Source organism: Neopelma chrysocephalum, unplaced genomic scaffold (genome assembly GCF_003984885.1).
Source record: "Neopelma chrysocephalum unplaced genomic scaffold, ASM398488v2 Primary Assembly neopelma1_147, whole genome shotgun sequence".
Taxonomy (NCBI): domain Eukaryota; kingdom Metazoa; phylum Chordata; class Aves; order Passeriformes; family Pipridae; genus Neopelma; species Neopelma chrysocephalum.
This window is the reverse complement of record NW_020897809.1, coordinates 3,265,026-3,289,209: the sequence shown is the minus strand read 5'-3', so window position 1 is coordinate 3,289,209 and position 24,184 is coordinate 3,265,026. Positions and strand designations below refer to the sequence as shown.

The following is a 24,184-nucleotide window of genomic DNA, read 5'->3' as shown; positions in this document are numbered from 1 at the left end:
CCACCGGGCCCCCCTCCCCACAGCTATTTTTATCCCCCCCCAACCGTGTTTCTCACTGTCCTATTTTAAGCGGCGCAGTTGGCGCACTGGCAACCCAGTGCCCAGCCCCCAGGGGCCCCGCACCACCTCACTGCCCACTCACACTGCCCGGGCGCAGGGCAGAGGGAGCCATGCCTAGGGAGGCTGCAGAAGGTACACTGGGAGCGGGCTGGGGGCTGGTGGGGGCCCTGGCACCCCAGGGGGGACTGGGTGGCACGGGACTGTGGGGTTGGGATAGAAGCAGTGGCCAGATGGTGCCCTCTGCCACGGGGACTGTGGGCAGAGATGCCTGCCCAGGGAAGAAGGGGATCCTGGAGGGCTGCAGGTGCAGGGCAGCAGGGTTTGGGGAGGGGGCAGGCAGCTGGCTGGCACAGCCCCCTGCACCAAACCTATGCGACCAGCTCTGTCCCCCAGCTGGGGGGAAGCAGATGCAGGGGTGATGGGGATACCCACGGGCCAGCCCCCGGCCAAAGGCAGGGCCCTGGGGAGGGTCTGAGGGGACCTGGGTACCAGCTGAGGCTCCCCAGCCCTGATGCCCACCAACCTACAGGGTGACACACAGTCTGGACAGCAGCAGCATTGGCGCCACGCTGCCCTGCGACACGCCACTGACCCCGGGAGGGATTGGGAATGGGCACAGTGCCAGCCTGCCCTGCTCCGCCACGGGCACAGCACGTGGGCCCTGCCCGCTGCTCAAAAATGTGCAAACACCTAGAAAAGAACCCTTTCCCTCTACCCCATGCTTGCTTCCTGAAATGGTGCTGGAGCCATGCCGACTTCCAAAAAGCTCCCTCACTCCCATGAGGGATGTGCCCACTTGGGCAGTGGGCACCAGGTCCCCCAGGCACAGCACACATCCCACATCTCCATCTGTGCATCCCCAAGCAATGGCTGAGCACGGTGCCTGCAGGGCAAGCCGAGCCACACCACCGGCTGGCACTGCCCTGGCCCTGCCCACCACCTCCCAGCTGGCCCTGGGAGCCCCAGCCAGCCCCAAAGTGCCCGGGCTATCGGGGCCAGGGGGTGGCACATTCCTGCCCCCAAGCCAGGGCCAGATTCCAGTCCCACTAACGAGGCTCCGGGAGGCTCTGGAATCGTGGCCACCAGGTGCCTGCCTGCTAAGTGCTCCGATGACAGCGTCAGGGCTGGGGGGCACAGCCAGCGCTTGCCTGCCGCTCCTACAGGGCTGTGCCAAGGGAACACCGGCCTTGGCTGCCTGCCCCAGCACAGCACTGGGCTGCCAAAGTTGGGATCACCCCCCGGGAGGGGTCTGGTCCCACAGGGGTGCCTGGGGCAGGCAAGGGTTGTGGGCAGGGTACACGCTGACCCTTTGCCTCTGCTCTAGCAGACAGCATGGGAAGGGCTGAGGGTGCTGTGCCAGCAGAGCCCGGGGACCCCGACAGCAGTGAGCCGGGAGCCATCAGCCTGTGCCCCGTGGAGTCCATCAGCGACCTGCACTTGGCCTCGGGCGGGCAGAAGGGCACAGAGGGTGAGAACACTGGGGGGGTGGTCGTGCCAGCCCTGGCTGTGCTTGTGACTGGGTTCTGACCTCTTCTCTCCCGTGCCTGCAGGCAACGGCCCGGCTCCCTCCAGCAGCCTGCGCCGGCCTCCACCTCGGCCCGTGTCCCCCGTGCCCCCAGCACTACTGCCCACCCTGCGCCCCGTGCCCCCCGCCAGCCCCTGCCCCTGCCTTGGCCCTGGCCACCCCTTGCTGCTGGCTCTGCTGGTGCTCCTGGCACTGGCGAGCCTGGTCCTGGCCACGCTGGCCATCTACCTGAGTGGTATGTGACACTGGGCAGGGCGGGGGGCTGGGGTGCTGCAGGGGAGCCTGCCCCCAACATGTCCCCATCCTCTCCCCGCAGTCCTGCAGAGCCAGTCCGTGCGGGCGCTGGCCCAGTGGCTGGAGAGCCAGGAGGATGCCGTGCACCAGCTGCGGGCAGCCAGCAGGCAACTCTGGGCTCGCCTCAACGCCAGCACCCAGCCCGGCGGGCACCGCTGAGCTGCTCCCAGCCCCACCACGGGCTCCAGGCCACCACAGGAAGGGGCAGCGAAGGGCAGGAGGGGGCAATGGGCAGCCTTACCCGCTCAGACCTGGCAGCATCGTCTCTCGGGGCACAGGGGCAATCCCGGCCCCTGCCCCAGGCTGCGAGAGAACGGGACAGGGCTGTAAGGATCGGCACCCGCCTCTGTGACAGCCCTTCCTCTTAACAAGGCAGAAGGCACCCTCCAATTAGCCTTTTAATTACCTCTTACAATCAAAGTCTTAGAAAATCACCACGATAGATACATTCCCGGAGTGGCAGGCACTGCCAGCTGGCACAGCCCCATGCCCGCCTGGGCAGTTGCCCCCCCGTAATTAATTTCCCCCAAGATTACTATTTCATATAAAGCATTTGGCTGAAAAAAAGGGCTGAGAGAGTGAGCAGCTGGCAGGGCTGGGCAAGACCTGCCACCCTACACTGCTCTGCCACCACCCCTGGTGACAGGCAGGCTGTGGAGGCAGGGGCTGCACCCAGCGTGGCAAGTGAAAGCGAGTGCTCCTGCCACAGGCACAGACACCAGGCCAGCTGCCCCACAGCCTCGCATGGCTCTGCCCTCTTAATCACCCCTCAGGCTGTGCCAGGCCGCCCTGGTGTCCCCACGGGACTGGGGAGGGGGGGACGTGAGCTCTGCCTCTAAAAGGGGCTGCAGGAGCTCTGGTGAAAGCCCTTCCCACTGTGCCACACAGAGCCTCAGCTGCAGAGCAGGCACACAGCAGACACGCCACCACCTCCCCCTGCTCTTCTTTTATCCTTCCTTTCTTTGGTTAAAAAAATAAAAGAGGGGGCAGCCCCCGGTGGGGCAGCTCCAGGCATTAAATACTCTGCTGTACATGAATAAAAGCCCAAAGGCCAGGGGCACCTGCCCCTCACAGTGCTGGGTCTGCAGTCCAGGTGGGCTGGGGGCTCTGCCCCCCTCTGCCCATCACAGCACATCCGCCCGCTTGTCCCGCACACGGCTCCGGGCTTTCGTGCGGGCTTTGAAGGTGGCCGAGTTGTAGAGGTGCTGGAAGGAGAGGGAAGAAGAGATGCGTTAGGGATGCTCCATCAGCGCCCACCACACTCAATCAGTGGCACCGGAGGGGACTGTGGGCATAAATTTGGGAGGTGGAACCCACCTTCTCAAAGCGGGAGACCTTGCTGGCTTTCAGAGCAGCCGCATCCAGCACCAAGGGGGGTCCGAGGCCGAAGATCTCCCGTAGCAGCTCGTTGTTCTGCAGAGGCAGGGGCCTGTCAGCACCCACCAGCACCAGCCCAGCACTCCCTGGTGCGTCTGCCCAGCCCCTACCTGGAGGTGGTGGCGGATGCCAGAGCCCAGCACCTCTTTAAAGGCCTGGTAGGTCCGCTGGCGTGCCCAGCTGTCCAGGTACATGCACTCCAGGCCAAATCGGATGGTCTCCTCCTGGTACTCCCCACTCTGAGCAGAGAGAGGGGCATCAGCAATAACCCAGGCACCAGCCCTACATGTCCCCATGGAGGGGAATCACTAGGCAGCTGGGCAGCAGCCATACAGTGAGGGGCTTGGCAGGGAAGGGCACCACCAGCCTCCAGCACCTCAATGAAACGCAGGATGTCCCGGAAGATGGATCGCTGCTTCCGTCGGTCCGTCTTGGCTCGGTACTTGTTGCTCTCAGTAGCCAGGACCTTGAGCTGGGCACACAAGAACTCTGTATCTTGGTGACACAAGTCCTCCTGCCAAAAAGCAGGGGATTTGGAGGGATGTGGCTCCAGGCACTGCCACCATGGCCATGACAGGGCAGGGGGATCACCCAGGCCAGCCCCTCTGCCTGGACACGTGCTGGTGACTCCAGTCAGTGCCAGCTCAGCCAGGGCACAGGCAGGGTGTTGCTGCCTGCAGCTCCCTCCCACCTGGCTACTGCCCACCCACTGTTGTACCTCCAGGTCCTGGGCCAGCTCAAACACCAGCGCGATGGTTTCCCCGGCCAGGATGCGCAGGGTGACGCTGCTGCTGGACAGCAGTGGGGGCAGCTGCAGCCAGCGACTGGGACAGAGAGGCAGGAGGGCAGTCAGGGACTCTTTACTCCACAGCTGGCTGTACTACACCAGCCTCGACTCACCCCATACCCCACTCACTTGTCCAAAATGCTCCTGAGGTGGGAGGGGGGGCAGATGGTCAGGAGCAGGGACCATGACTGGAGCGCGCTGCAGTGCAGAGGCCCGTGCTGGGCAGGTGCTGAGCCTGCCTCACCTGTGCTGGGGGGGCTGAAGACGCCCTCCAAGCAGGACAGGCATGAAACCAGGTCCTGGAAGGGAGAAACTCACCAGTCAGACCACAGCTGACATGAAGATGCCATAGTGAGCTGTGCACTGGGGACTGAAGGGGACCAACCATGCCCCCAGGGGTGCCAGGAACTCCCTGGGGCAGGAGAGACTCAGAACACCCCATCTCTGCAAGGCAGGCCTCCCCCCAGCTCAGCTCCACACTGCCCAGGGAAGGGGCCTGGGCTGTCACTGATGTCCCTGTACCCCTACCCCAGCTCAGCTCCAGGCCGCCCTGGCACCGTGGGCTGAGGGCAGGTGGCATGGCAGCCCCGGGTGCCCTCCTGCAGGGGTACGGGCGACACTCAGGCGCAGTTACCTCGAGGTCAGCAGCAGCAATGTAGCAGCACATGCCCAGGGCTGTGGCACACTGGCAAGAGGAGTGAGGAAACGGCAGTCAGAGAAGGCAGTGCCAGGACAGATCCAGCACCCAACCAAAGAGAAGCCAGGCAGGGGTGCCTCTGCTTTGCCCCCCTGGTCTGTACAGCACCCAATCCCATCACCCTCCTGCAACTGCAGGGGCCCCAAAGGCTCTCCCCAGCACCGAGGTGTCCCCAGGAGGAAGAGGCCGGGCCTTACGCTCTGCCGGGCGCTGGGGCTGGCCGTGCTGTCTGTCAGGACGCTGACGAGCAGGGGCTTCAGGCTGCGGAACATCTCTTCTCCCTCCGGGCCGGAGCCCATCTGGAGGCAGAGGAGGGTGAGGACGGTGCCCGCCAGCGCCTGTTCCTCCCCTTTACCTGTGGGCAGCACGAGAGACCTCCCTCAGACCCGGGTCACCAGCCCCGCCGCCCGCAGCCCGCCCGCGCCCTGACCTTTCTTGAGACACTTCTCCAGCGAGTCTGTGAGCGTGAGGCGGCGCTCCAGCAGGAACTCGGACAGGGTTTTGGAGGACAAGGCCAGGCGCAGGCTCTGCAGTGCCGCCTGCCGCGTCTTGGCGCTGCGAGAGACCGCGGGACGTCACAGTCCGGGGTGTCCCGGGACATGGCACGTCCCTGCCCCCGGCTGGCAGCGGTGGCAGGGACGGGCAGCGCGCCAGGAGGGCCCACGGCGGGCGGCAGCTGCTCCTCACCTCTTGTCCAGGAGGTTGTCCATGTGCTCCTTCAGCCGGTCCTCTGCCTCCTCCTCCTGGCCTTGCTCACTCGCCGCCTCGCTCCCTGCCCGGGCGGCACCACGTGAAGGCGGGGAGCCCGCGGGTGGGGGACACCACTACGCACGTGGGGACACCAGTGGGGTCCGCGGGGCTCACCTGGTGCCTCCTCGGTGGGGCTGGCGCCCTCGCTGGCGCTGCTGCAGTGGCTCAGCACCTCGCTGCCGGCCTCCTCCTCGCTGCCGGGCGAGCCCGCCCGGGCGCTGCCGGGGCCGCCTGCGGGGGTGCGGGACAGACACGTGTCAGACCGGCCGTGTCACCCGTGTCACAAAGGTCACACCTGTCACACGTGTCCCCGGCCCCCCCTCCCGGCTCCCCCCACTCACGGCGCGCAGCGCGGCGGGAGCGCGGCATGGCCGGCGCGCGCGGACCACACGCCCCTCCCCCGACGAGAGGCCCCGCCCCTGGGCCCGCCCCCCGCGCGGCCCCCTGGGAGCGCCCGCCGCCATCTGTGCATGCGCCGTGGGACCTGCCCGTATCCCTGTCCTGTGCCTGCCGGTATCCCTGTCCTGTCTCTGCCCGTACTCCTTTCCTGCCCGCCCTGCTCGAATCCCTGTCCGTGCTTGTGTCACTGGCCCTGCCCGTATCCCTGCCCTGCCGGTATCCCTGTCCCTGGCTCTGCTTTTCTCCCTGCCCGTGTCCCTCCCCCTCTGTCCTGACAGTCTTCACCCCTGGCTCCTCATTATCCCTGCCTATATCCCTTGGGCTGGGTGTGAAATGCTCCTGACACCTGTCCCTGCCTACAGCCCTGCCCCTGCCTGTACCCCTCTCCCCTCTGCTGGTCCTCTCCCTGCCTACATCCCTCCTGATATCCCTTTCCCTGCCTGTATTCTTGCCCCGTTGTCACCCACAATTAAGGGGACACCTGTCCCTGCTCCTGCCTGTATCTCTGCCCATATCCCTGCCCTGCCACTTAGTCTTTCTCCTATGAAATGTTATGACCTTTAATAAGATCTGTACACCGACAGTTCCCTTGTTCACTGCATAGCTATGGTTGGGTAGGAATGGCAGCAGGGCCCCAGCTCTGGAGGAGGAGGAGGAGGAGGACAGCCCCACCACAAAAGATGAAGGCTACTCTTTGACTTCTCAGATAAGACCAGCACCCTGGACCCTCCCATTGTCTGGCCTCACCCCTTAAAATAGTGAGACTGTCTCCAGAACAAGGAAGAAAGGATGCCAAAGTCATAGGATTGCACTGGCTTTGCAAAGCCATGGGGAGAGTAGGGACTGGTGGAACCTTGCTGTGCCTCAGCACTCAAAGGGTGCGAGAGCCATGTGTGAACCACGTTTGGAGTGCCCCAATTTGGCTGGGACACCCTTTGGGTATGAATAAAGAATGTCTCTTGTCATGATCATCTTGGTGTCTTGGTCTTGGTGCTTGGGCCTCATGGACCAGGTGTGAAATGCTCCTGACACCTGTCCCTGTCCACAGCCCTGCCCCTGCCCGTACCCCTGTCCCCACTGCTGGTCCTCTCCCTGCCTATATCCCTCCTGATATCCCTTTCTCTGCCTGTATTCCTGCCCTGTTGTCACCCATCACTAAGGGGATACCTGTCCCTGCTCCTGCTCATATCCCTGCCCTGGCCATGTTGCTGCTGCCACCATTATCTCTGCTTCTGTTCTTGTCCCTGCCCCTGTCTGTATTCCTGTCCCTGCCTATTTCTGCTCGGTCCAGTCCGTACCCCTATGCTGTCCCTGACCCTGACTGGACCCCATCTCCATCTTACACATATCCCTGCCCCTGCTGCTGATGCTTCCCTGCCCCATCCTTGTCCCTATCCCTGTCCCTCACTGCCTCCTCTCCCTAGCCCCTGCCTGTCTTCTGCCAATGTCCTGATCCCTTGCCCCTTCGTGCTCCTGCCCCTATTCCCTATCCCCCTTTTCCCCACTTTCTGCCAGCCGCAGCTCCCCGAAGCCCGCTGTCCCTCTGCCTGCAGCCCCCGCCCATCCTCCTGGCCCTGCCTGACCCCGCCCCGAGTTTCCAAGCGTGAGTTTTGAGTGTTTTGACTATTCCTAGTTTGTTTGGGCCAAGAGGGCACTCGCGGAGCCCTTTGCACTTTCGTTTCCAGCTTGGCAGAGTCAGAAACCGAAACGGCAGCCGCGGAAGGAACAGAAACCGAAACTCCCGATTTCCCGGCTCCGGCGCTTAAGGCAGCACGGGCAGCACCATCCAGCCTGCGCCTCCCGCTGCCGGACTCGAGGGTCACTGGGAGCTCCGGTGATGGCGGCACCGGCTGCATCCCACGGCAAGGGAGGGCACCAGAACCCTTGGTGATGCTGGCACCAGCCATGCCCCAGTGTCGGTGTTGACACCAGGATCCTCGGTGACACTATCCCATTGTCAGAAGTGACACCAGGGCCCCCAGTGATGCCGGCATTGGCCACGTCCCATTACTTGGGGTGACACCAGGACCCCCGGTGGCACTGGCACTGTCTGCATCTCATTGCCTACAGTGATGCCAGGGCATCTGCTGACCCTGCTGACAGACACATTCCATTGCCTGTGGTGACACCAGGGCCCCTGGTGGCACTGGCCAAGTCCCATTACTCCTGGTGACACTGTGCCGCCAGCACGAGCCATGTCTCAGCGCTGGCTGCGCCCCAGCCCGGATACCTGAGCCCCTGGCATGGGCGAAGGCAGGCACGGACTGGCACCGCGTCCCAGTGGTGGGACCTCTGTCCAGCTGGGCACCCAGGGGAGACCCTGTGCCACCGCAGGCACCTGGGCTGCGAGGTCCCACAGGGTTTCAGAGCCAGCCTCAGGCAGTCGCCTGTGCTGCCACCACCACCTCTGTCGGATGTCAGGGTGACGCGCAGCCCCTCCTGCCCTCTCCGAGCCCCCGCAGTGGTGGCAACTCGGACACCCGGGGGACCCCATCGGCAGGACCCGGGGCCACCTTAAGTTCCCAGTGGTGACGGCATAGGGGGCGGTGGCCTGGGAAGCTTTAAAAGCTGCTGCAGACAGGACCAGGCTGTGGGAGGTAGACAGGTGAAGGCAGGAGTGGACAGCAAGTCAGTAGAGAGCAACAGGAGTGAGCACACCTGGCAACATGAATGTGGGCCAGGGGTCATTCATGAATGAACTGAGAACGGTGTCTGCCAAAAACTTGGATGGCTGGATCGCACAGAACCTGGAGCCCAGCACAGCTTTCTCCATGCAGGTGAAGCAGACGGTGAGGCAGATCTGCGACTTCTTGAAGGAGGACTGCTTTGGGACCGAAATCCATGTCAACAAGACAGTCAAGGTGAGTACTGCCCTGCCCGGGGGCTAGCTGGCACCTCTGCTGTTGCCCTTCCCTCTGTCCTACTGCTCCAGCTCCTGCCCTGCCTCAGTTTCCCTTGGCAGTTCCAGGAATGGTGGCAGGCGATCCCAGTGCCGAGGGGCAGCAGTGCTGAGCAGGCAGGGTATCTCTCTGCAGGGTGGCTCAGCGGGCAAGGGCACGGCCCTGAAGAACAACTCTGATGCTGATGTGGTGCTCTTCCTCAGCTGCTTATCCAGCTACCAAAAGCAGAAGGAGGAGAGAAAGGATATGCTGGATTTGATCAGAATAAGGCTGAATGCCTGCAGGGAGAACTTGCAGTTCAGTGTGTACATCAGTGAACCCCGTTACAAGGGTCCTGACAATACACCGCGCTCCCTCAGCCTCACTCTCTCCTCCAAGGAGAACGGAGAGTCCACTGATGTGGACATTCTGCCCGCCTATGATGCCTTGGGTAAGTGCTGTAGGCTGGCATGGGGCCAGGCAGTAGTGTCAGTGATGGGATGGCTCTCACCCTCCTTCTCACCCCACAGGGCAGGTAATGGAGGATGCCCCACCAAGGGCAGAAGTGTACGTGGGGCTCCTGAATGCCTGCAGCCACCCTGGGGAGTTTTCCCCCTGCTTTACTGAGCTGCAGAAGAAGTTTGTGAAGCGTCTCCCTGCCAAGTCGAAGAACCTCCTGCGACTGGTCAAGCACTGGTACAAGGAGGTAAGGGGCTGCCCAGCTTTCCCAGCTCCCATTAGGCACCCACCCCAGCCAGCTCTCACCCATCCCTGTCTTCTCCCCAGCTGAAGCTAAAGAACCCTAAAGCGGACCTGCCCCCCAAGTACGCCCTGGAGCTGCTGACCATCTATGCCTGGGAGGAGGGCACAGGCTCCTGCGACTCCTTTGTCATGGCTCAGGGCTTCCTTACAGTGCTGAAGCTGCTGTGCCGGTACCAGGACATCTGCGTCTACTGGGAGAAGTACTACTCGCTCCAGCACAGAGAGATTGGTGACTATGTCAAGAGGCTGCTGAGCAGTGACCGGTGAGGACTGTGTCTTGTGGCACCTGTGCCACTGGCCCCATGGCACTCCCCAGGGCTGACAGCAGTGCCCACTCTTTGTGTTTGCAGCCCTGTCATTCTGGACCCTGCTGACCCCACGGGGATCCTGGGCCAAGGCAAGAACTGGGCCCTGATGGCGCGGGCAGCTGCCAGCAGCTGCAGCTCACTGCCCTGCCTTGCAGATATCCAGCCCTGGGAGGTGCAGGTAAGGCTGCCTGAGCCTGTGGGCATCATGGCCTCCCATCCCTGCCCCTGCTGGTTTTGCCAACCCACTCTCCTGTCCCTGCAGCCGGCCCGGCGCGTGAACATTGAGGTGCGGCAGCTGTCGGGCACCAGACTGAGCTTGACCATCAGCCCCTATGACACCATCAGGAAGGTGAAGGAGGAGATCCAGCAGGAGTGGGGCGTCCCCTTTTACAGGCAGAACTTGGCACAGCAGGAGCCAGGTAGGAGCAACATTAACCTACAGGATAGCAAGACCCTGGCCGCGTATGGCATCTTCTACAGCACCACGCTGGTGCTGCTGCAGACCGAGCCCCAGGAGATGCAGATCTTCGTGAAGGATGATAAGAACCGCACCACTACCTACACGGTGCTGCCCACCGACACTGTCCGGAAGCTGAAGGAGCAGATCCAGAGCCGGCAGGGACCTTCTGCTGACCAGCAGCGCCTGACCTATGGCTCCAGGGAGCTGGAGGACCGGCACACGCTGGCACATTACAATGTTCAGCCCCAGACCACCATCTACCTGCTCCTGCGGCTCCGGGGGGGTGAAGGCCCCCAGCATCCCCAGTTCCCTGCCTGCTCGCCATCCTGAGCATTGCCCTCAGCACCAGCCCATGCCTCTGTGTAACCCCCATCACACTAGAAATAAATGCCTTGGTGGATCCTTGGTAGCTTCTTGCTTGGTTGGGGACAGTGCCAAGTGTCACATGGGGTGGTCAAGGGGTTGGGGTCACCCATCCCCATTGGGATGAGGGGGGACTTCAATGCCACCAGCTGCTTGGATGGCACAGGGACACACGGGTGCAAAGCAGCAGTGCTGCCCAAATCCAGGGTGCCTGGTGGGGTCAGGGGTGCCAGCCTGCTGTTAGCTGGACCACAGGAGAAAAAATTAGTGCTATCCTCTGCCTCCCCTCTGCCTGCTGCTGCCTGCACCAGTGCCTGCCTGTGCCCACACAGGGGGCTCAAGTGTCTGGGCTGAGGCGCAGCCTGTGCTGGGACATGGCTCATCCTGGTGGCATGGTGTCACCAGAGGCAATGGGATGTGGCCAGTGCCACCAGGGGTCCTGATGCCACCACGGGCAGCAGGAGGCAGCAGACTCTGAAGTCACCTTTGGTCACTGCCTTAATTGCTGCCTGTTGGCACTGGGGAGGCTTCGGTTTTCATCTCCCAGAAACGAAAGTGGAACTGAAAGCATGGGGACCTGGAAGCCTGGGAGGATCCCATCAAACTTGATGATGTTCCTGCAAGTCTTGGCTACCCCAGCCCTTCAGGAGCTGCTGAACACCTCGCCTCTTGGCCTCTTGGCTCAGTGTTGGGGGGTCCCTGCTGTGGGGCACCAAACTGCCCCACCAAGTGCTTCCTGGGGCTCTGGGGCAGATGCAGGACCCTGGGCTGAATCTCTGCTTTATTGTGCTCAATTAGTACAAGGTACCCCGTGCCACTACTCCGCACCCAGGGCGGTGGGTGCCACCTTTGTGCACCCCCACATCTCCCCTTTGCGCCCCCCTCCTCCTGCTGGGCCCCTGTGTCCCACCAGTGCCTGTCCTGCCCCTCCATGGTCCCACTCCCGTGTGCAGCCCCCTTGGGACCCAAGGGTGAACCTGCTGTGCTGTCCCCCTGCAGTGCGATGCTGGGGGGGCACTGTCTGGCCCTGCAGGTTTACATTCATCGTAACAGTCGTTAATAAATATTTCGGTGACTCTGCGATGCCGGCAGCCGGCTGGGTCCCCACCGGTGCTGGAGCCGGTGGCAAGGGCAATCGGCAGCCCCTCGGGGAGCTGCTCATCCCAGCTGCCCTCCTGTGGCCCCGGAGCTTCAACCCCCCGCCACTGCCCATGCAGTGCTGCTGGTAGGGCGGTCGAGGCTGTGCCCCACCTGCGGCCCTGCTCTTAGGCAGAGCCTGGCGCCCGGGGCCAACCCCCGGGTCACCAGGGGGATGCACTGCGGGGGCCCCGCTCAGCCCGCGGCCCCTCGTGGGTGCGCCGGCGTCGAGCTTTGCGTGGCTCCTCACCCTGCCCACGACCGGGGGGTCCGGCGTGGGTGCGGGGCGGTGGTGGGGGTCTTCCCCGGCTCCGGAGCCTCTGGCAGACCTTGTCTGTGGCTCCCAGTGATGGGCGCTCCACCAGCTGGAGGAAGTCCTGGTACCAGACCTTGCGGCCGGGAGCCCCGGCGGTGAGCTGGGGGTCTGCAGCAGATGCCATGCCCGCAGCCTGCCAGGCACTGATCACCTCCAGCGAGAGCCGCAGCAGGGGCTGGGTGAAGCCGTGCTCAGTGGCGTGGCAGAGGTAGAGGCCGGCGTCGGCACGCTGCACGCTGCGCAGCAGGACACCCCGCTCCGTCCGCATCACCCGCTCGTCCATCTGCACCTGCAGCACCCGTGGGGATGGGCGGTCAGCTCGGCATGGCACGGCATGGCACAGCCCTGCCGGTAGAACCTGGCCAGGGAGAGCCTACCTCTCGCTGGGGGTCATCTAGGGTGCGCTGGTATGTCCAGAGGACGCGGGCTTGCAGGGATTTGGGGATGCACTCCAGGAAAGCGGTGCTGCCCTCCACCCCATAGAGCTGCTTCTGGGGCACGCTGCCCCGCCGCGGGTCTGGGGGGACATGGCCAGGATGTCAACCCCCCACCACGGCAGGGTTGACCCCAACCTCTGTCTGGGTCCCAGCTCACCTTCAGAGCAGAGCACGTTGGGGTCACCGTTGCGGACGTCCTGCCGGCGGAAACGCCTGTGGGAAGGTGGTGCAGGAGCAGGGGCTGAGGCAGCGTGACCTGTGCCCCTCACCCTGGCCTCAGGGCAGACTGGCTGCCCCAGCACAACACACTGGCACGTCACCTACCTCTTCGTATTGGGCACATAGCGGGTGCAGGCGGTGCCATCCCAGGCGCAATATGGGTCCCGGGCCAGGCAGCACTCGGCACAGGCTTTGCCATAGGCACCGCAGCGGTGCAGGGGCAGCTGGGCCAGTGCTGTGGTGGAGCCAGCATAGAGCTGATGCTGGGGGGAGAGCAGAGCTTAGCACCCCCATGCCACGGCACGGGGCTAGGCAGAGCCATGGTGGGACATGGGGACACTCTGGGGCCCCCCTTACCCGCTTGGAGGAGAGCTGCAGGCTGGTGATGGGGGAGGCATCCTGAGGGCAGAGCACGGGCAGGAGTTAAGGGGGTGTGTGAAGACCCGGGCTGCCAGCTCCTGGCTCCTATGTCCTGGCAGCTGGAGTACCCTGGCACAACCCAGAGCATGGGCAGCACAAGGGAGTGCCGGGGGAAGGTCTGACTGGGGGATGCAGAACCTGCCTGCTCACCTGGAAGACCTGCAGCTCCTCCAGCAGCAGTGGCTCCATGCGGTGCCAGCTCTCCTTGGGCACTGAGACCACCTTCAGCACCGTGCCCACATCTGCGGGCAGGGAGGGGTGAGCCCGGGGTCCTGGCAGCAGCGTCCCCCTGCTCTCCCCCACTGCCTCAGCTCTGGGGTCACCACATACCTGTGCCAACGAAGAGGACATCATAGTGGCCATCAGCAGCAGTGACACGGTCCACGGCGATGCGGGTGAAGGTGTAGGGCACTGCAGCTTGCAGGAAGAGGGGACGCTGGCCGTGGGGCAACACAGGGTTGTACATCAGTGGGTGATGCCGAGCAAACTGGATCACCTCGTCTGGGAAGTCCTTGGTGGAGCCGAAGGTGCCGAAGGTTTTGCTAGGGCACTGTGGGGAGACAGCAATGGCTAAGCAGGGTCTCGCACCCCACTGACCCCACCCCAGCTAGTGGCATCCCACTGCTGGCACCAGCCAGGACACCCCCACACCACGTACCATGCCCGGGCGGGGGTATGGCACACGCCCCTGGTATGACACCCACTGGTAGTTGGGACCTTCCTTGTGTGCAAAGGGGCCCAGGAAAGCCCGGCGGATGTCAGCCATGGTGTAGACACAGACAGCCGAGCCCTGGAAAACAGAGCTGGTGGGAGAGAGAGGGGACGATGTGAGGGGGCAAGGGAGGCACCACTGGGTATGAGCAGAGTGGTGGGGAGGGGGCTTGACCTGGAGGTGGAGAAGATGGCGTAGACAAGAGGGTTTCGCTTGTCCCTTGTCTGCAGCAGGAAAACGTCCCCTGCGAGCAGAGAAGGCATCAGTTCTGCCCCAGTATGCCAGCAATGCCCACAGCTACCCTGAAGGGCTGCATCCCTCTGCACTCACGGAGCTCATTGAAGTGGGTGTCTGCCCCGTCGGGTCCTGGCACGGCACAGACAAGCCGAGCCTTCAGGAAGGTCGTCCACTTGTTCACCAGGCTGCGCTGCCCACCCATGTCATTCTGCCAGGGAAAGGAGGGCACCAGTGTCAGCAGCAGCAGATGGCACCCCCAGGCACCTCGGCCCCCAGCCCACCTGCCCACAGATGCCCTCACCCGGCAGATCTGGCCGATGCGGGCGAAGCTGGTCTTGCCCAGCCCCTGCTGCCGCTCAACCGCTGTCTCACGGAAGAAGAAGTAGATCTTGTCGTCGTCGGGATCTTCACTCTCTGGCACCCAAAAAACGGCCACGAACTTGGGCTCTGGGGACAGAGGGGTGATGCCTCCAATGCCTTCACTATCTCTGCTCCCCAGGGACCCTGGGACACCTGTCGGGGTCCCATGAGAGTGCAGAACCAACTCTGCCCGGTTGCCGGGCAGAGGCAGAGTGAGGATGGGACCCCACCAGATATCAGGGGTCTGCAAGGGACACAGAGACTCCTGAAATCACTCTCTGGAGGCATGGGAGGACAGGGTACAGCCGAGCCTGGAGAAGTCATTGCCCTGATGCCTCCAGGGAGCAGTAACACCGTGCTGGGGTGTCGGTGGACCCCCTGCCACCCTCCCACTCCCCAGCACTGACCGTTGAGCCAGCGGGAGTCATGCTGCTCCGTGCGGACGGAGGGACGCCGGCCCAGGCTGCGGAAGATGGTAAAGTCACGGCCCATCAGATCGGTGGCCACCCCAGAGTAGAGCTCCTCGCCTGGCAGGCACCGAGGGAAGCGTTACGGGGGACCCCCCGGCACCCCCCTACCGCGCTGCACCCAGCACTGGACTCGGCTCTCCCTTACCCACGAGGACGGAGGCGGCTGTGTGCCGGGGGTCATACGGGCTCTTCCCCTTGCCATCCTCAGTGTGGCGTGGGTCTAACTTGAAGATGGGCTCCTGGAGAGGGGTAAGGATGGGAGGTGGGCAGGTGGCAGCAGCCAGGGCCCATGGCAGTGCTGGGGGGGGCTCACTTCTGCATGCTGGCCGGCCTCCACAAAGGCACAGACGGGGTGGAAGGCGCCCGTGCCGCAGGCGTACAGGTGGGTCCGGTTGTAGGGATGCAGGATCTTCACAAAGTTCATGCACTCAGCCTGGGGATGGAGGGCACAGGGGGTGAGGTGGTGCTGGGGCAGGCCCCTGGCACCCCATAACACCTCCCAACACTCACGGTGATGTCCTTGCCAGCCCAGTTGCATTCTTCCCTCCACTCCACTGGAGCCGGCCAGTAGATCTGCAGGTGGAAAAGGGAATGCTCACAGCCCCCAGTATCCCCCAGGCTGCCCCGCCAGCATCTCTCCCACTGTTACCTTCCTGTCCCGCTGGCTGATGTCATCCAGGGCCAGGGAGAGGAGGTGGTTCTGGGCGCCGGCGAAGAGGCGGCCACGCTCCTCGTCCAGCAGCAGGGCCTCATAGCAGCATGAGCGCTCAAGCGAGAAGAGACGCAGCCCATGGCGAGCCCGCAGCTCTGCCAGGACCCACCGGCACTGATCAGCCCAGCCCCGTCACCGCCTGGCCCCTTCCCCTGCCCTGGATACACGCTCCAGGGTGACCTGGGTCAGGCCATGGCCCCCCCACCATGCCATCCCCTCCCCCAAACCTGTCCCACTGGCTTGACCAGGTTCACCAAGCCTGAGCTGGTCCAGCACCTGTCCCCACGCCAGCCCAACACTCATCCCTGTGTCCCCTGACACCCATCCCCATGCTCCCAGTACCCATCCCTGCACCGCCCACCCGGCGGCAGGCGGTGGGGGAGAAGGGGCCATTCCCTGCCCTGCGGAGCTAATCCCACCACGGCGGGAACAAATAGCCCTTTGTCAGGCTGGGAGGAGAGCTTTTGCTGGGACACGCCGCTGGACAAAGCCCCCTGCACCGTGCCGGAGCCCACGGAGTGGCCAGTCAGGACACAGCACCAGCTCTACTGCCGGCATGGTGTTCTCACCAGGCATGGCACAGCTGTGGCTAGGGAGTGCCACCACGGTACATATCGGGGTAGGGGCACCTGAGCCGCCACGTGCTGGGGGGGCCGAGAGTGAGGTCCCAAGTGCAGGCATGGCCCCAAGGGCATGCAGGTGGTCCTGGAGGAGCTGGCATCAGGCAAGGAATGTGGCAGCCAATACCAACACATCGTAGCCCGCGGGGAGAGCGGCAGCAGTGCTGGGAAGGCATCCGTGTTGGTGTTTCACGCCCCTCCCACCACGCTGCCCCCCCAGATGCTCCTGTCCCTTGGGATGATGCTGGATGCTGCTGACACGGAACTGGTGCCCCCGCACCTGACCCCACGTCCCCCCACCCTGCCCGTGTCCCACGCTCACCGGGAAAGGTCAGCTTGAGGCGGGGGGTGGCAGCGGGTGGGGGGCGGCCGGCGGCGAGGCCGCGCAGCAGGAGCAGAAGCAGGATCATTGTGCGGCTCATGGCCGGGGTCTGGCTGGTGGCGCCGCGGCTGGGGCAGAGAAGCAAGACCTCAGCTCGGGTTACAGCCCCCTCCCCACTGTCCCCAGTCCATGATCCCTCCCCGATGCTGCTGATGGTATCTGGAGAGTCCCCAGCATCGACACAGGGCAACCCCAGGCATGGCACGAGGGGAGCCCCCACCGGGCTCGACCTAGTGATCGGAGGGGACGTGAGCCAGCTACATCCCTTCGTGTCTTTAAGCCCTTATTAATCCAACCCCAAAACTAATGGGCTCTGGGAACAGTCCTCCTGCTCCTGCCCTTTAGGAAACTGAGGCAGCCCAGCTGAGCAGCATCCAGCCCTCCCCATGCCTGCCTGAGCCTGTCGGCAGGAGGCTGCTTGGCTCTGCCCATTCCTGCCGACAAGCACAGAGCTGTCCTATAGGAATGGGGACAAGGACAGAGCATGCACTGAAGTGGTGACAACCAGACAGGGCAACCTGGGTGGTCAGTGGGGTCCTAAGCACTGGGCAAGCTGTCCATCATGGGAATCATGGGGTCCCATGCCTCAGTTTTCCCCACTGCTACAGCCCCCACCATTGGTCCCTGTCCCTCCTTGTACCACCCTGTGAATTGGAGCAGGGTTTGGGGGGCTCTGGCTAAGTGGGCGTCCACAGTCCCCAGAGGGGCCTATGCTGGTATGCCCGCCACTCTGATGGGTGCCCACCACAGGGTAGGGAAGCACTTCTCTTTCTCCAGCAGTAGCACGTTCTCCCCTGGGGAGTGGGAGGTGATGGTTATCAGAGCACCGATGATTATCAGAGCACTGTGCCAAAAAACCATGGATCCCACCTTGCCCCCTGGCCATGCTACAGCACTTCCCTGTGCTGCATGCGAGGCACAAGCTGGGCTATGCTGATCATCAGCCCCTGTGGATTTCACTCATGGCACACCACCGGGGCCTCACAAGGACACCGGATGACAACCAAGGCCCCACCGCAGCACCGGGACGCAGTGCAATCACTCCAGGCTCTGCCACCCTGCTCAGGCACGGCCTGACCTGGGCACCAGTGGGTGCCAGCCTTGGAGGGTCACACATGCAGAGCAGTGCCCGGCATGGGTCGGGCACATCTGCTGCTGCCTGCACCGTTCCTGCAGGCAGGGGCAGCCCCGTCTGGGTTGGCAGGTGGGGGTGAGCCCGGGGCAGGCAGCAGGCAGTGGGCAGCAGGCAGCGGGCAGGGCCCGGCCGGGCGCAGTGCCGGCTCTGGCTGCCCGGTGTCCCGGAGCGAAGGCGGCCGGCGCTAATGGCATTTACAGAGGCGCCGGGACGAGCCGCGGGACCCGCCGGCCTCTGCCAGACCCGACGGCTGCCGCCAGCCAGGGCCGTGCCGGGGTATCGGGGGCCTCCTGCCTGCCCGGACCTACCGAGCGGCCCGGGAAGACCCCGGGGCGCGGACCCCCGGGCGGGGACCCCCGGGCACGGACCGTCGGGGCACTGACCCGGCTGTCACAGAGGGCAGGGTGGAGGAGCGGGCAGCAGCGGCAGCACCACAGACGCCCGGTGCCAACCCTTGCATATCCAGCCCCCGAGACCCTTCGTGCCAGCCCCGCCGCCGGTCCTCCGATGCCAGCGGGAGCACGAACCCCGCCGCCAGCCCCCTGGTACGAGCCCGGGCAGCCCCCCCGACGGCAGCGCAGAGACCCCGGCCCGGGACAACCCCCAGCCACCCCCGTGCCCTGCCCGCTCCCCAGCCCCCGACACCCACCTGTGTCCCGGCTCGGCTCGGCCCGGCGCGGCCCCGCCCGCCGCCTCCGCCGGGAGGGAGCGGGGCGGCCCCGCGGGGCGGGGCGGGGCGGGGCTGGGGGCGCGCACAGGGACACGCACACGCGTGTGAGAACATCCACACACGGGCAAACGCGAGGGCACCCTCACACACACACAAATATGCCCGTGTGCGAACACTGACCGTCACTCACACACTCACACAGCTGTGCTGCCACCTCACGTGGCCCGGGATGTAAACGGCAGGGACACCCCTGGTGGCACCCGCTGTCCCCGGGGCAGAGCTGAGGATGCCACGCTCAGCACACGCATGTCTCAGCACACGAGTGGTAGAGCTACCTCCTCCCTGGGGCAGCTGCCTTCTCGGGAGTGGGGTGTGGGAGCCGTGCCGTGGGGTGCCGGGGCCATACTGGGAGTGTGGGGGGCCAGTCCCGCGCCCCATTCAGCTGCAGCCCAGATGTCTGGCCCGGGCCCAGCACGGAGCAAACAAAATTCCTCCGCTGCCTCCCATTTTCCAGCCACTGCTGCCAAGAATAGCAAGTGCTGAGTGGTGCCGGCAGCAGGGCCACGCGTGCCTCGGCGGGCAGGGCTTGGCGCGGGGGGAACACGGGCTGCCCTGGGGGCCACACCTGCCTTGTCCTCCCCGTGCCCCTGACTGTCCGTACCCGCGGGTGTGGGAGTCCAGGAAGGCAGGTCCAGCATGACTAGGGAGGCAGAGGTGCAGGCAGGGGTGCAGGCAGCAGCGGGTGCAAGCAGTGCAGGGTGAGTGGGGAGGCAGGCATGCAGGCAGAAGTGGGTGTAGGCAGGTGCAGGCAGTGAGTGCCAGCAGGCAGCAAGTGCAGGTGGGCTGGCAGTCAGTGCAGGCAGGTCAGGTGCAGGTGCAGGCAGACAGCTGGCACAAGCAGGCAGTGGGTTCATTAGGCAGCGGGAGCCATGCAGGTAGGCACAGGCAGACCAGCTGCAGGCCAGCCACAGGCAGGAGGAGCTGTGCCAGGCAGGGTGCTTGGGCAATGCCCTTCTGTCCCACTGCCAGTAACCCTTCTGCTGCCAGCCCCAGTGCATGTTGGCAGGCTCTGCCTCAGCACTGCCGCTTGTTGTCCTGGCTGTGCCGTGGTGCCGAGTGCCATCTCTGCTTTGTGGGCTGCAAGGGGTCAGGGACAGCGAGGGGATGGGGTCAGATGCAGGGGAGCACTGGCACCGGTATGGCAGGGGTTACTCTGCCATAAGGCTTTGCCCAGATGCCACAGTAGGACTTCGGGCTGAGTGGCCCCCACACAGTTGGGCACGGCATTCCTGTGCCCAATGTCCCAGGATGGCAGGCTGAGATGGTGGGAATAGGGATATCGTGCCAGCCCTGCACAGTGGGCACATTCCTGTGCTGTGCCAGCACTGTGCCTCAGTGTCCCTTCACCCAGCTGGGACTTTTCCAACCGCCGCCACTCCCGGCACGCGTGGCGAGGTGGCCAGGTGACGTCATCACCACCCCAGCCCTGGAGCCCTGCGGGGACCTTGCTGGCAGTGGCTCCGCCTGGAGAAACCATCAGGCGTCAGAAGGGCCGGGCTTCCATCCCGGAAAAAACGGCGCGGGAGGGACGCGCCACGTCGGCCACCGGCCACCCCTTCCCGCCCCACCGGGTGTTCCTGGCAAGCGCCGGAGCCACTGCCATGGTGACGGTCCCCAGCTGGAATGGGTATCGCCACCAGCATCCCGCCCTCATCCCTGCGCTCTCTGCCAGCCCGCGGAAGGCGTCCCGGCCAGGTGTCGGTGGCCTGGCCCCCTGCCAGCGCGGGGGTGTCACCGCCAACGGCACAAGCAGGTGCTGGCGCCTTCGCTCTTTGATCCCGTCCCTGCCGCTGGCAGATCCGCACCCAGGGATCGCTGCCTCGGCCAAATCTCCCCCGGCGGTTCCGGCTCCAGCGAGCATCGGTAGCTCTGCCGGCAGCCGCCCCAGCCCCCAGCGGTGTTTGCGGTAGGAAGCGGCTCCTCTCCACCTCCGCAGGGCTCCCGAGGGCAGCACCGGCAGCAGGCAACGGCCAACGCTCCTGCATTTCCTGTGCCAGTGCGTGAGCCAGCGGGCATGGGAGTTATCTGTGCCATCGAATGGGTGACCAGAACCAGAGACTGCTGGAGTGCCCACATGGAGGGATGGACACCCACTAGCCCCCAGCATGGGGACAAATCTGGTACCTCAAAGAGGAATGGTACCGCACCAGGAGAGCTCTGGTGATGCAGTGGGGACCTGCGGGGTGACTCCCCAAGAGTGCTACAGGGTGGCCCCTCATCTCCTTGGTGGCTAGCGAGCACCCCTCTGCCCTGGTGGAGCCATCGTGCCTGGGGACAGGCAAATCCCAAGGGTCAAGGTGAGTTGGGTCATGCCAACTGGTGCCATAGGCATCCCTGTGCCACCTGGGCTCGGCATAGCACCATTCCCCAGCCAAGAGATGGGCTTGCACAGCGGGGTAGCCTTTGCCAGCAATCCCAGAGACAATGTCAACTTGTCAGTGGGAGAGGAGAGAGAAGAGGATGGAGGGACTTCCTCACCCAATCCTGCACCCCTGACCTGGGCACAGGTCATACCAAAGCTGGTACCCTCTAGGCTTGGCCACCTCAAAAAGCATGATGGCACTAAAGATGTGGTGGCTCCTTTGGGAGTTCACCTGTGGCATGGTGTTGGGCTGTGGGATGGCGTGGGCTTCAGGTGGCCACCACATCACTGGTGTAGGGGGAGGATGTACCAGGCAGGGGACAGAGCCTACGGTGCCCCAAGTGTGTCAGTGCTAGGGCTTGGCTGGCAGTGAGAAATGTGCCCAAGCCGGTTGCGTCCTCGTAGCACAGAATGGTGGCAGTGTCCCAGGGGGACACCAGCTCTAGGCTCACACCCTGTCTGTGGATATACCCGCCCTGACTCTATGTCCACCCCCCATCATAACATGCTGGTGTGAGACCCCAGCAGCAGAGACCCTTGTGGCCCCAGTGCATTCCTGCCGGGATTAGGTACCGGCTCCCGGCAGTGCCATGCTGGTGTAGCCCAGATAATCCCTTTTTAATTGTCCCAACCCCGTGCTGGGCTGATCTGGGCTCCCCAGGGGATGTGGGGTGTTGAGTGCACCCCAGTGCCTGAGTACATCTGGGGTGCTGTCATCGCATGTCCCTGCTGTGGGACTGAGCTGTGGGGTACACGTGAACATTTGGGGTGGTGATGAAGAAGGAAGCATCCATCCTCCTGGTGCAGCACAATGGCTTTTCGGGAAAGAGAGGGATCCTGGTGTTACAGAATCCTATCCTACTGACCCAGGGTGACCATCTGCCCTTTGGCTTCGTGTCTGCTGGCAGCCAGGCTCTGGGGCAGGCAGAGGGACCATGTCCCATGCGCTGAAAACCACTGAGCCTGAAGCTCCTCAAAATCACACCAGTGGGGCAGGAGCAGGACATGTAGGGTTTCTGCCACCAACCCAGACCTCTCCCTACCCCAGTGGGAGGGCGGGGAAGAGGCTGGCTGATCCCCCTTGGCTGCTGCCCTGCCCATGCCACTTCAGTCCTGCCCTGCGCCACACCGACCAGCGGCATCCAACTCCTTCAGCTTTAAAAATAGGCTAGTGTCCCTGCCACGGCACAAGTAATTTTAGCCAGGGCGTGTCCCGCTGGGAAGCATGCAGGACCATTCATCTGCTCCCGCTGACCCAGCTGCATCCACACCCGGGGCTGATGTCAGCCCCTTGATGCCCACTTGCTCATCCCTGCCCTGGGGCAATGCAGTACAGCCATGGCCACCTTGGGCACAGGCATTGTCTGGTGGGATGGTGAGGGCAGGGGAGTGAGGACAGGTATGTCCATCTACCCCTCAAGCCTGCCTGCTCCCCATCCTGGGCTTCTTGCCCCCAAAGCCTGTGGCACCAGGGAGCACAGCATCTCACAGCACCCATCAGCATCCAGCCAGGCAGTGGCAGAGGAGTCCTGGCACCGTGCCCTCTCCTCTCACCCTTCTCCTCTCACCCTGGCCCCCCAACACAACAGCCACTTCAGATCACCTCCCACAGCGCTCCCGCGGGGCTGTGCCGGCTGGGAAGGCTGCGGGGGCCGCTGCTGAGCATAATGGGGCTATTGACGGGTGAGCCAGCGGCCCCAGCACGGCACAATAGGGCCTTGTCTGCTGGCCCTGCTCCCGTTCCTGCCCAGCCCCATGCCCAGCTTCAGGATCCCCCCTTTCCCGATCGCCAGAGACCTCACCCAGGTGCCAACCAGGGCAAGCTCTGCCTGTGACTGAGCCAGTGAGCACAGTGAAGGAGCCACAGGTGGAAATGCACTGGGTGAAACCCCTTTTCCCATAAACCAAGAGGCATTGCTTGGGAAACCTCCCAACACGGCGGTGCTCATCCCAGCCACCCCAGATGGGACAGGGCTTAGGAGTCCCTACTCATCTGTGGAGTGACAGAGACAAGGAGGTGGCACGTGCCCAGCGATGCCTCCACTTCCTTCTAGGAACCGTGTTCAAACCCACTGGCACGCAGCACACACTGAGAGGAGGCAGGGACCTCACCACTCCCCAGGGAGCTACATGGCCTCAGTCCCCCAACCCCATGGCCCCTCTCGGTGGGTCAGCCTGGTACCCCAAATCCGCCATCTCACCTGCTATGGTGCGTGGGCTCTGCCGGAGCCTGCCTGCCTCCTCGCCCGATGGGTAAGCTGGGGCTGTGACAGCCGCCTGCTCTTTAAACCCCAAATCCCCGGTGCTGGGCGCCAGTCCCGCCAGCGGCGGGGGTGGAGGGAGGGGACGCAAAGCCCCGGTCCCAGCTCCCGGGGCCGGCACCAACAAAAGACAACTGTGCTGCGTGTCCTCCCTGTGCACCCAGCGACCTGGCTGGCTGCTCGGGGACAGCCCCTCGGGACCCCGGGGCTCTCTGGGGTGCCGCCCCCTCCTCCGCCTGCACTGGGAGGGCAGGAGTGGTGCGAGCAAGCCCTGGATCCCCGATTACATTTGCAAAACATTCCACTGTCCCCAAGGACGCTTCCCTGCCTGCTTGATCCTGTTCCTGCCAGGAGGAGTGCCAGGGCAAAGGTGCACATCTGAGTGCCTCATCTATCCCCTTGTCTCATCTGCTCCTGCAAAACCCAGCCCAGCAGGGCTGGAGGAGGAGGGAGCGGATGCGGCTGCTGCCACACTGCCCGTTCTAGGGCGACTCACCTCGTGGTACCCCCATAGCTGCCCTGGGGCCGGCTGGCTGCCTGCGAAGCATCCCTGTGGTCCGAAGGCCGAGCAGCCCGTGCCGCCTCATTAACGCAGGGTAAATGTGTAACAAGCTCTCAGCTGGGCCGGGGCAGTTCGAGCAGCACGGCTCTTCTTGCCTTCCCGGCATGCCGGGAGCTGGAGATTCAGTGGCTCTATCCCAGTTAGAGCCACGCAGCTGAAGCAGGAGGGAGAAGGAAGGTCTGTCTTGTAGCCGGGCATGCTGGGGTGTCCAGTGCTGGCTGGGAGGAATGGAGTGGGCAGTGCACTGAGCTGGGATGGGCACAAGCCCATTGCTGGAGGGGGAGGCTGATCTCAGCCCATCCTCCCTCCAAGAGGGCATGAGGTGAGGGAGCCAAGGTAACCAGGCTCTGCTCAGCGGTGTCTGCCAGCATGGGAGGCAATGGGCACCATTTTAATAAAAAAAAAACCAAACAGGAAATTACATCTGAAGGCAAGGGAATGCTTTTTTCTG

General features: G+C 63.9%; 4 protein-coding genes across 5 annotated transcripts; 2 read left to right on the top strand and 2 right to left on the bottom strand.

Moving 5' to 3' along the window:
• Positions 1-71: 71 nt before the first annotated feature.
• Positions 72-2,270, top strand: LSMEM2 (leucine rich single-pass membrane protein 2). The gene is made up of 4 exons (XM_027700768.1): positions 72-192; positions 1,388-1,528; positions 1,611-1,820; positions 1,902-2,270. Exons 1-4 carry the CDS (start codon positions 171-173, stop codon positions 2,036-2,038), a joined length of 510 nt encoding a protein of 169 aa, XP_027556569.1. The 5' UTR covers positions 72-170; the 3' UTR covers positions 2,039-2,270.
• On the bottom strand, positions 2,260-5,859 carry IFRD2 (interferon related developmental regulator 2). The gene is made up of 12 exons (XM_027700788.1): positions 5,832-5,859; positions 5,605-5,721; positions 5,428-5,512; positions 5,171-5,295; positions 4,938-5,095; positions 4,678-4,728; positions 4,173-4,342; positions 3,975-4,080; positions 3,633-3,770; positions 3,367-3,495; positions 3,197-3,292; positions 2,260-3,084 (listed from the first exon to the last, which is right to left on the bottom strand). Exons 1-12 carry the CDS (start codon positions 5,857-5,859, stop codon positions 3,004-3,006), a joined length of 1,284 nt encoding a protein of 427 aa, XP_027556589.1. The 3' UTR covers positions 2,260-3,003.
• Positions 5,860-8,409: 2,550 nt separating this feature from the next.
• On the top strand, positions 8,410-10,700 carry LOC113976135 (2'-5'-oligoadenylate synthase 1-like). Its single transcript, XM_027701021.1, has 6 exons — positions 8,410-8,750; positions 8,925-9,219; positions 9,299-9,474; positions 9,555-9,793; positions 9,881-10,016; positions 10,101-10,700. Exons 1-6 carry the CDS (start codon positions 8,556-8,558, stop codon positions 10,626-10,628), a joined length of 1,569 nt encoding a protein of 522 aa, XP_027556822.1. The 5' UTR covers positions 8,410-8,555; the 3' UTR covers positions 10,629-10,700.
• Positions 10,701-11,400: 700 nt separating this feature from the next.
• Positions 11,401-23,748, bottom strand: SEMA3B (semaphorin 3B). Of its 2 annotated transcripts, none has more exons than XM_027700888.1 (18): positions 23,668-23,748; positions 16,624-16,751; positions 15,619-15,776; positions 15,480-15,542; positions 15,283-15,402; positions 15,115-15,208; positions 14,907-15,026; positions 14,441-14,586; positions 14,233-14,347; positions 14,077-14,146; positions 13,849-13,993; positions 13,521-13,740; positions 13,341-13,432; positions 13,128-13,169; positions 12,876-13,033; positions 12,709-12,764; positions 12,492-12,631; positions 11,401-12,403 (listed from the first exon to the last, which is right to left on the bottom strand). In XM_027700888.1, exons 2-18 carry the CDS (start codon positions 16,721-16,723, stop codon positions 11,963-11,965), a joined length of 2,280 nt encoding a protein of 759 aa, XP_027556689.1. In that variant the 5' UTR covers positions 16,724-16,751; positions 23,668-23,748; the 3' UTR covers positions 11,401-11,962. The 2 variants fall into 2 exon arrangements, with proteins under 2 accessions (XP_027556689.1, XP_027556690.1); XM_027700889.1 differs by lacking the exon at positions 23,668-23,748 and adding an exon at positions 23,112-23,390.
• Positions 23,749-24,184: the final 436 nt, after the last annotated feature.

Coding starts and splice junctions, on each gene's coding strand:
- LOC113976135 (XM_027701021.1), top strand. CDS start 8,556: ATGAATGTGGGCCAGGGGTCATTCATGAATGAACTGAGAACGGTGTCT. Junction 9,220..9,298: donor GCCCGCCTATGATGCCTTGG/GTAAGTGCTGTA, acceptor CTCACCCCACAG/GGCAGGTAATGGAGGATGCC. Junction 10,017..10,100: donor TCCAGCCCTGGGAGGTGCAG/GTAAGGCTGCCT, acceptor CTGTCCCTGCAG/CCGGCCCGGCGCGTGAACAT.
- LSMEM2 (XM_027700768.1), top strand. CDS start 171: ATGCCTAGGGAGGCTGCAGAAG. Junction 193..1,387: donor GCCTAGGGAGGCTGCAGAAG/GTACACTGGGAG, acceptor CTGCTCTAGCAG/ACAGCATGGGAAGGGCTGAG. Junction 1,529..1,610: donor CGGGCAGAAGGGCACAGAGG/GTGAGAACACTG, acceptor CCGTGCCTGCAG/GCAACGGCCCGGCTCCCTCC.
- SEMA3B (XM_027700888.1), bottom strand. CDS start 16,723: ATGAGCCGCACAATGATCCTGCTTCTGCTCCTGCTGCGCGGCCTCGCC. Junction 15,209..15,282: donor AGGCCGGCCAGCATGCAGAA/GTGAGCCCCCCC, acceptor ACCCCTCTCCAG/GAGCCCATCTTCAAGTTAGA. Junction 13,994..14,076: donor GCCATCTTCTCCACCTCCAG/GTCAAGCCCCCT, acceptor CTCTCCCACCAG/CTCTGTTTTCCAGGGCTCGG.
- IFRD2 (XM_027700788.1), bottom strand. CDS start 5,859: ATGCCGCGCTCCCGCCGCGCTGCGCGCC. Junction 5,296..5,427: donor GACAACCTCCTGGACAAGAG/GTGAGGAGCAGC, acceptor GGTCTCTCGCAG/CGCCAAGACGCGGCAGGCGG. Junction 4,343..4,677: donor TTGCTGCTGCTGACCTCGAG/GTAACTGCGCCT, acceptor TCTCCCTTCCAG/GACCTGGTTTCATGCCTGTC.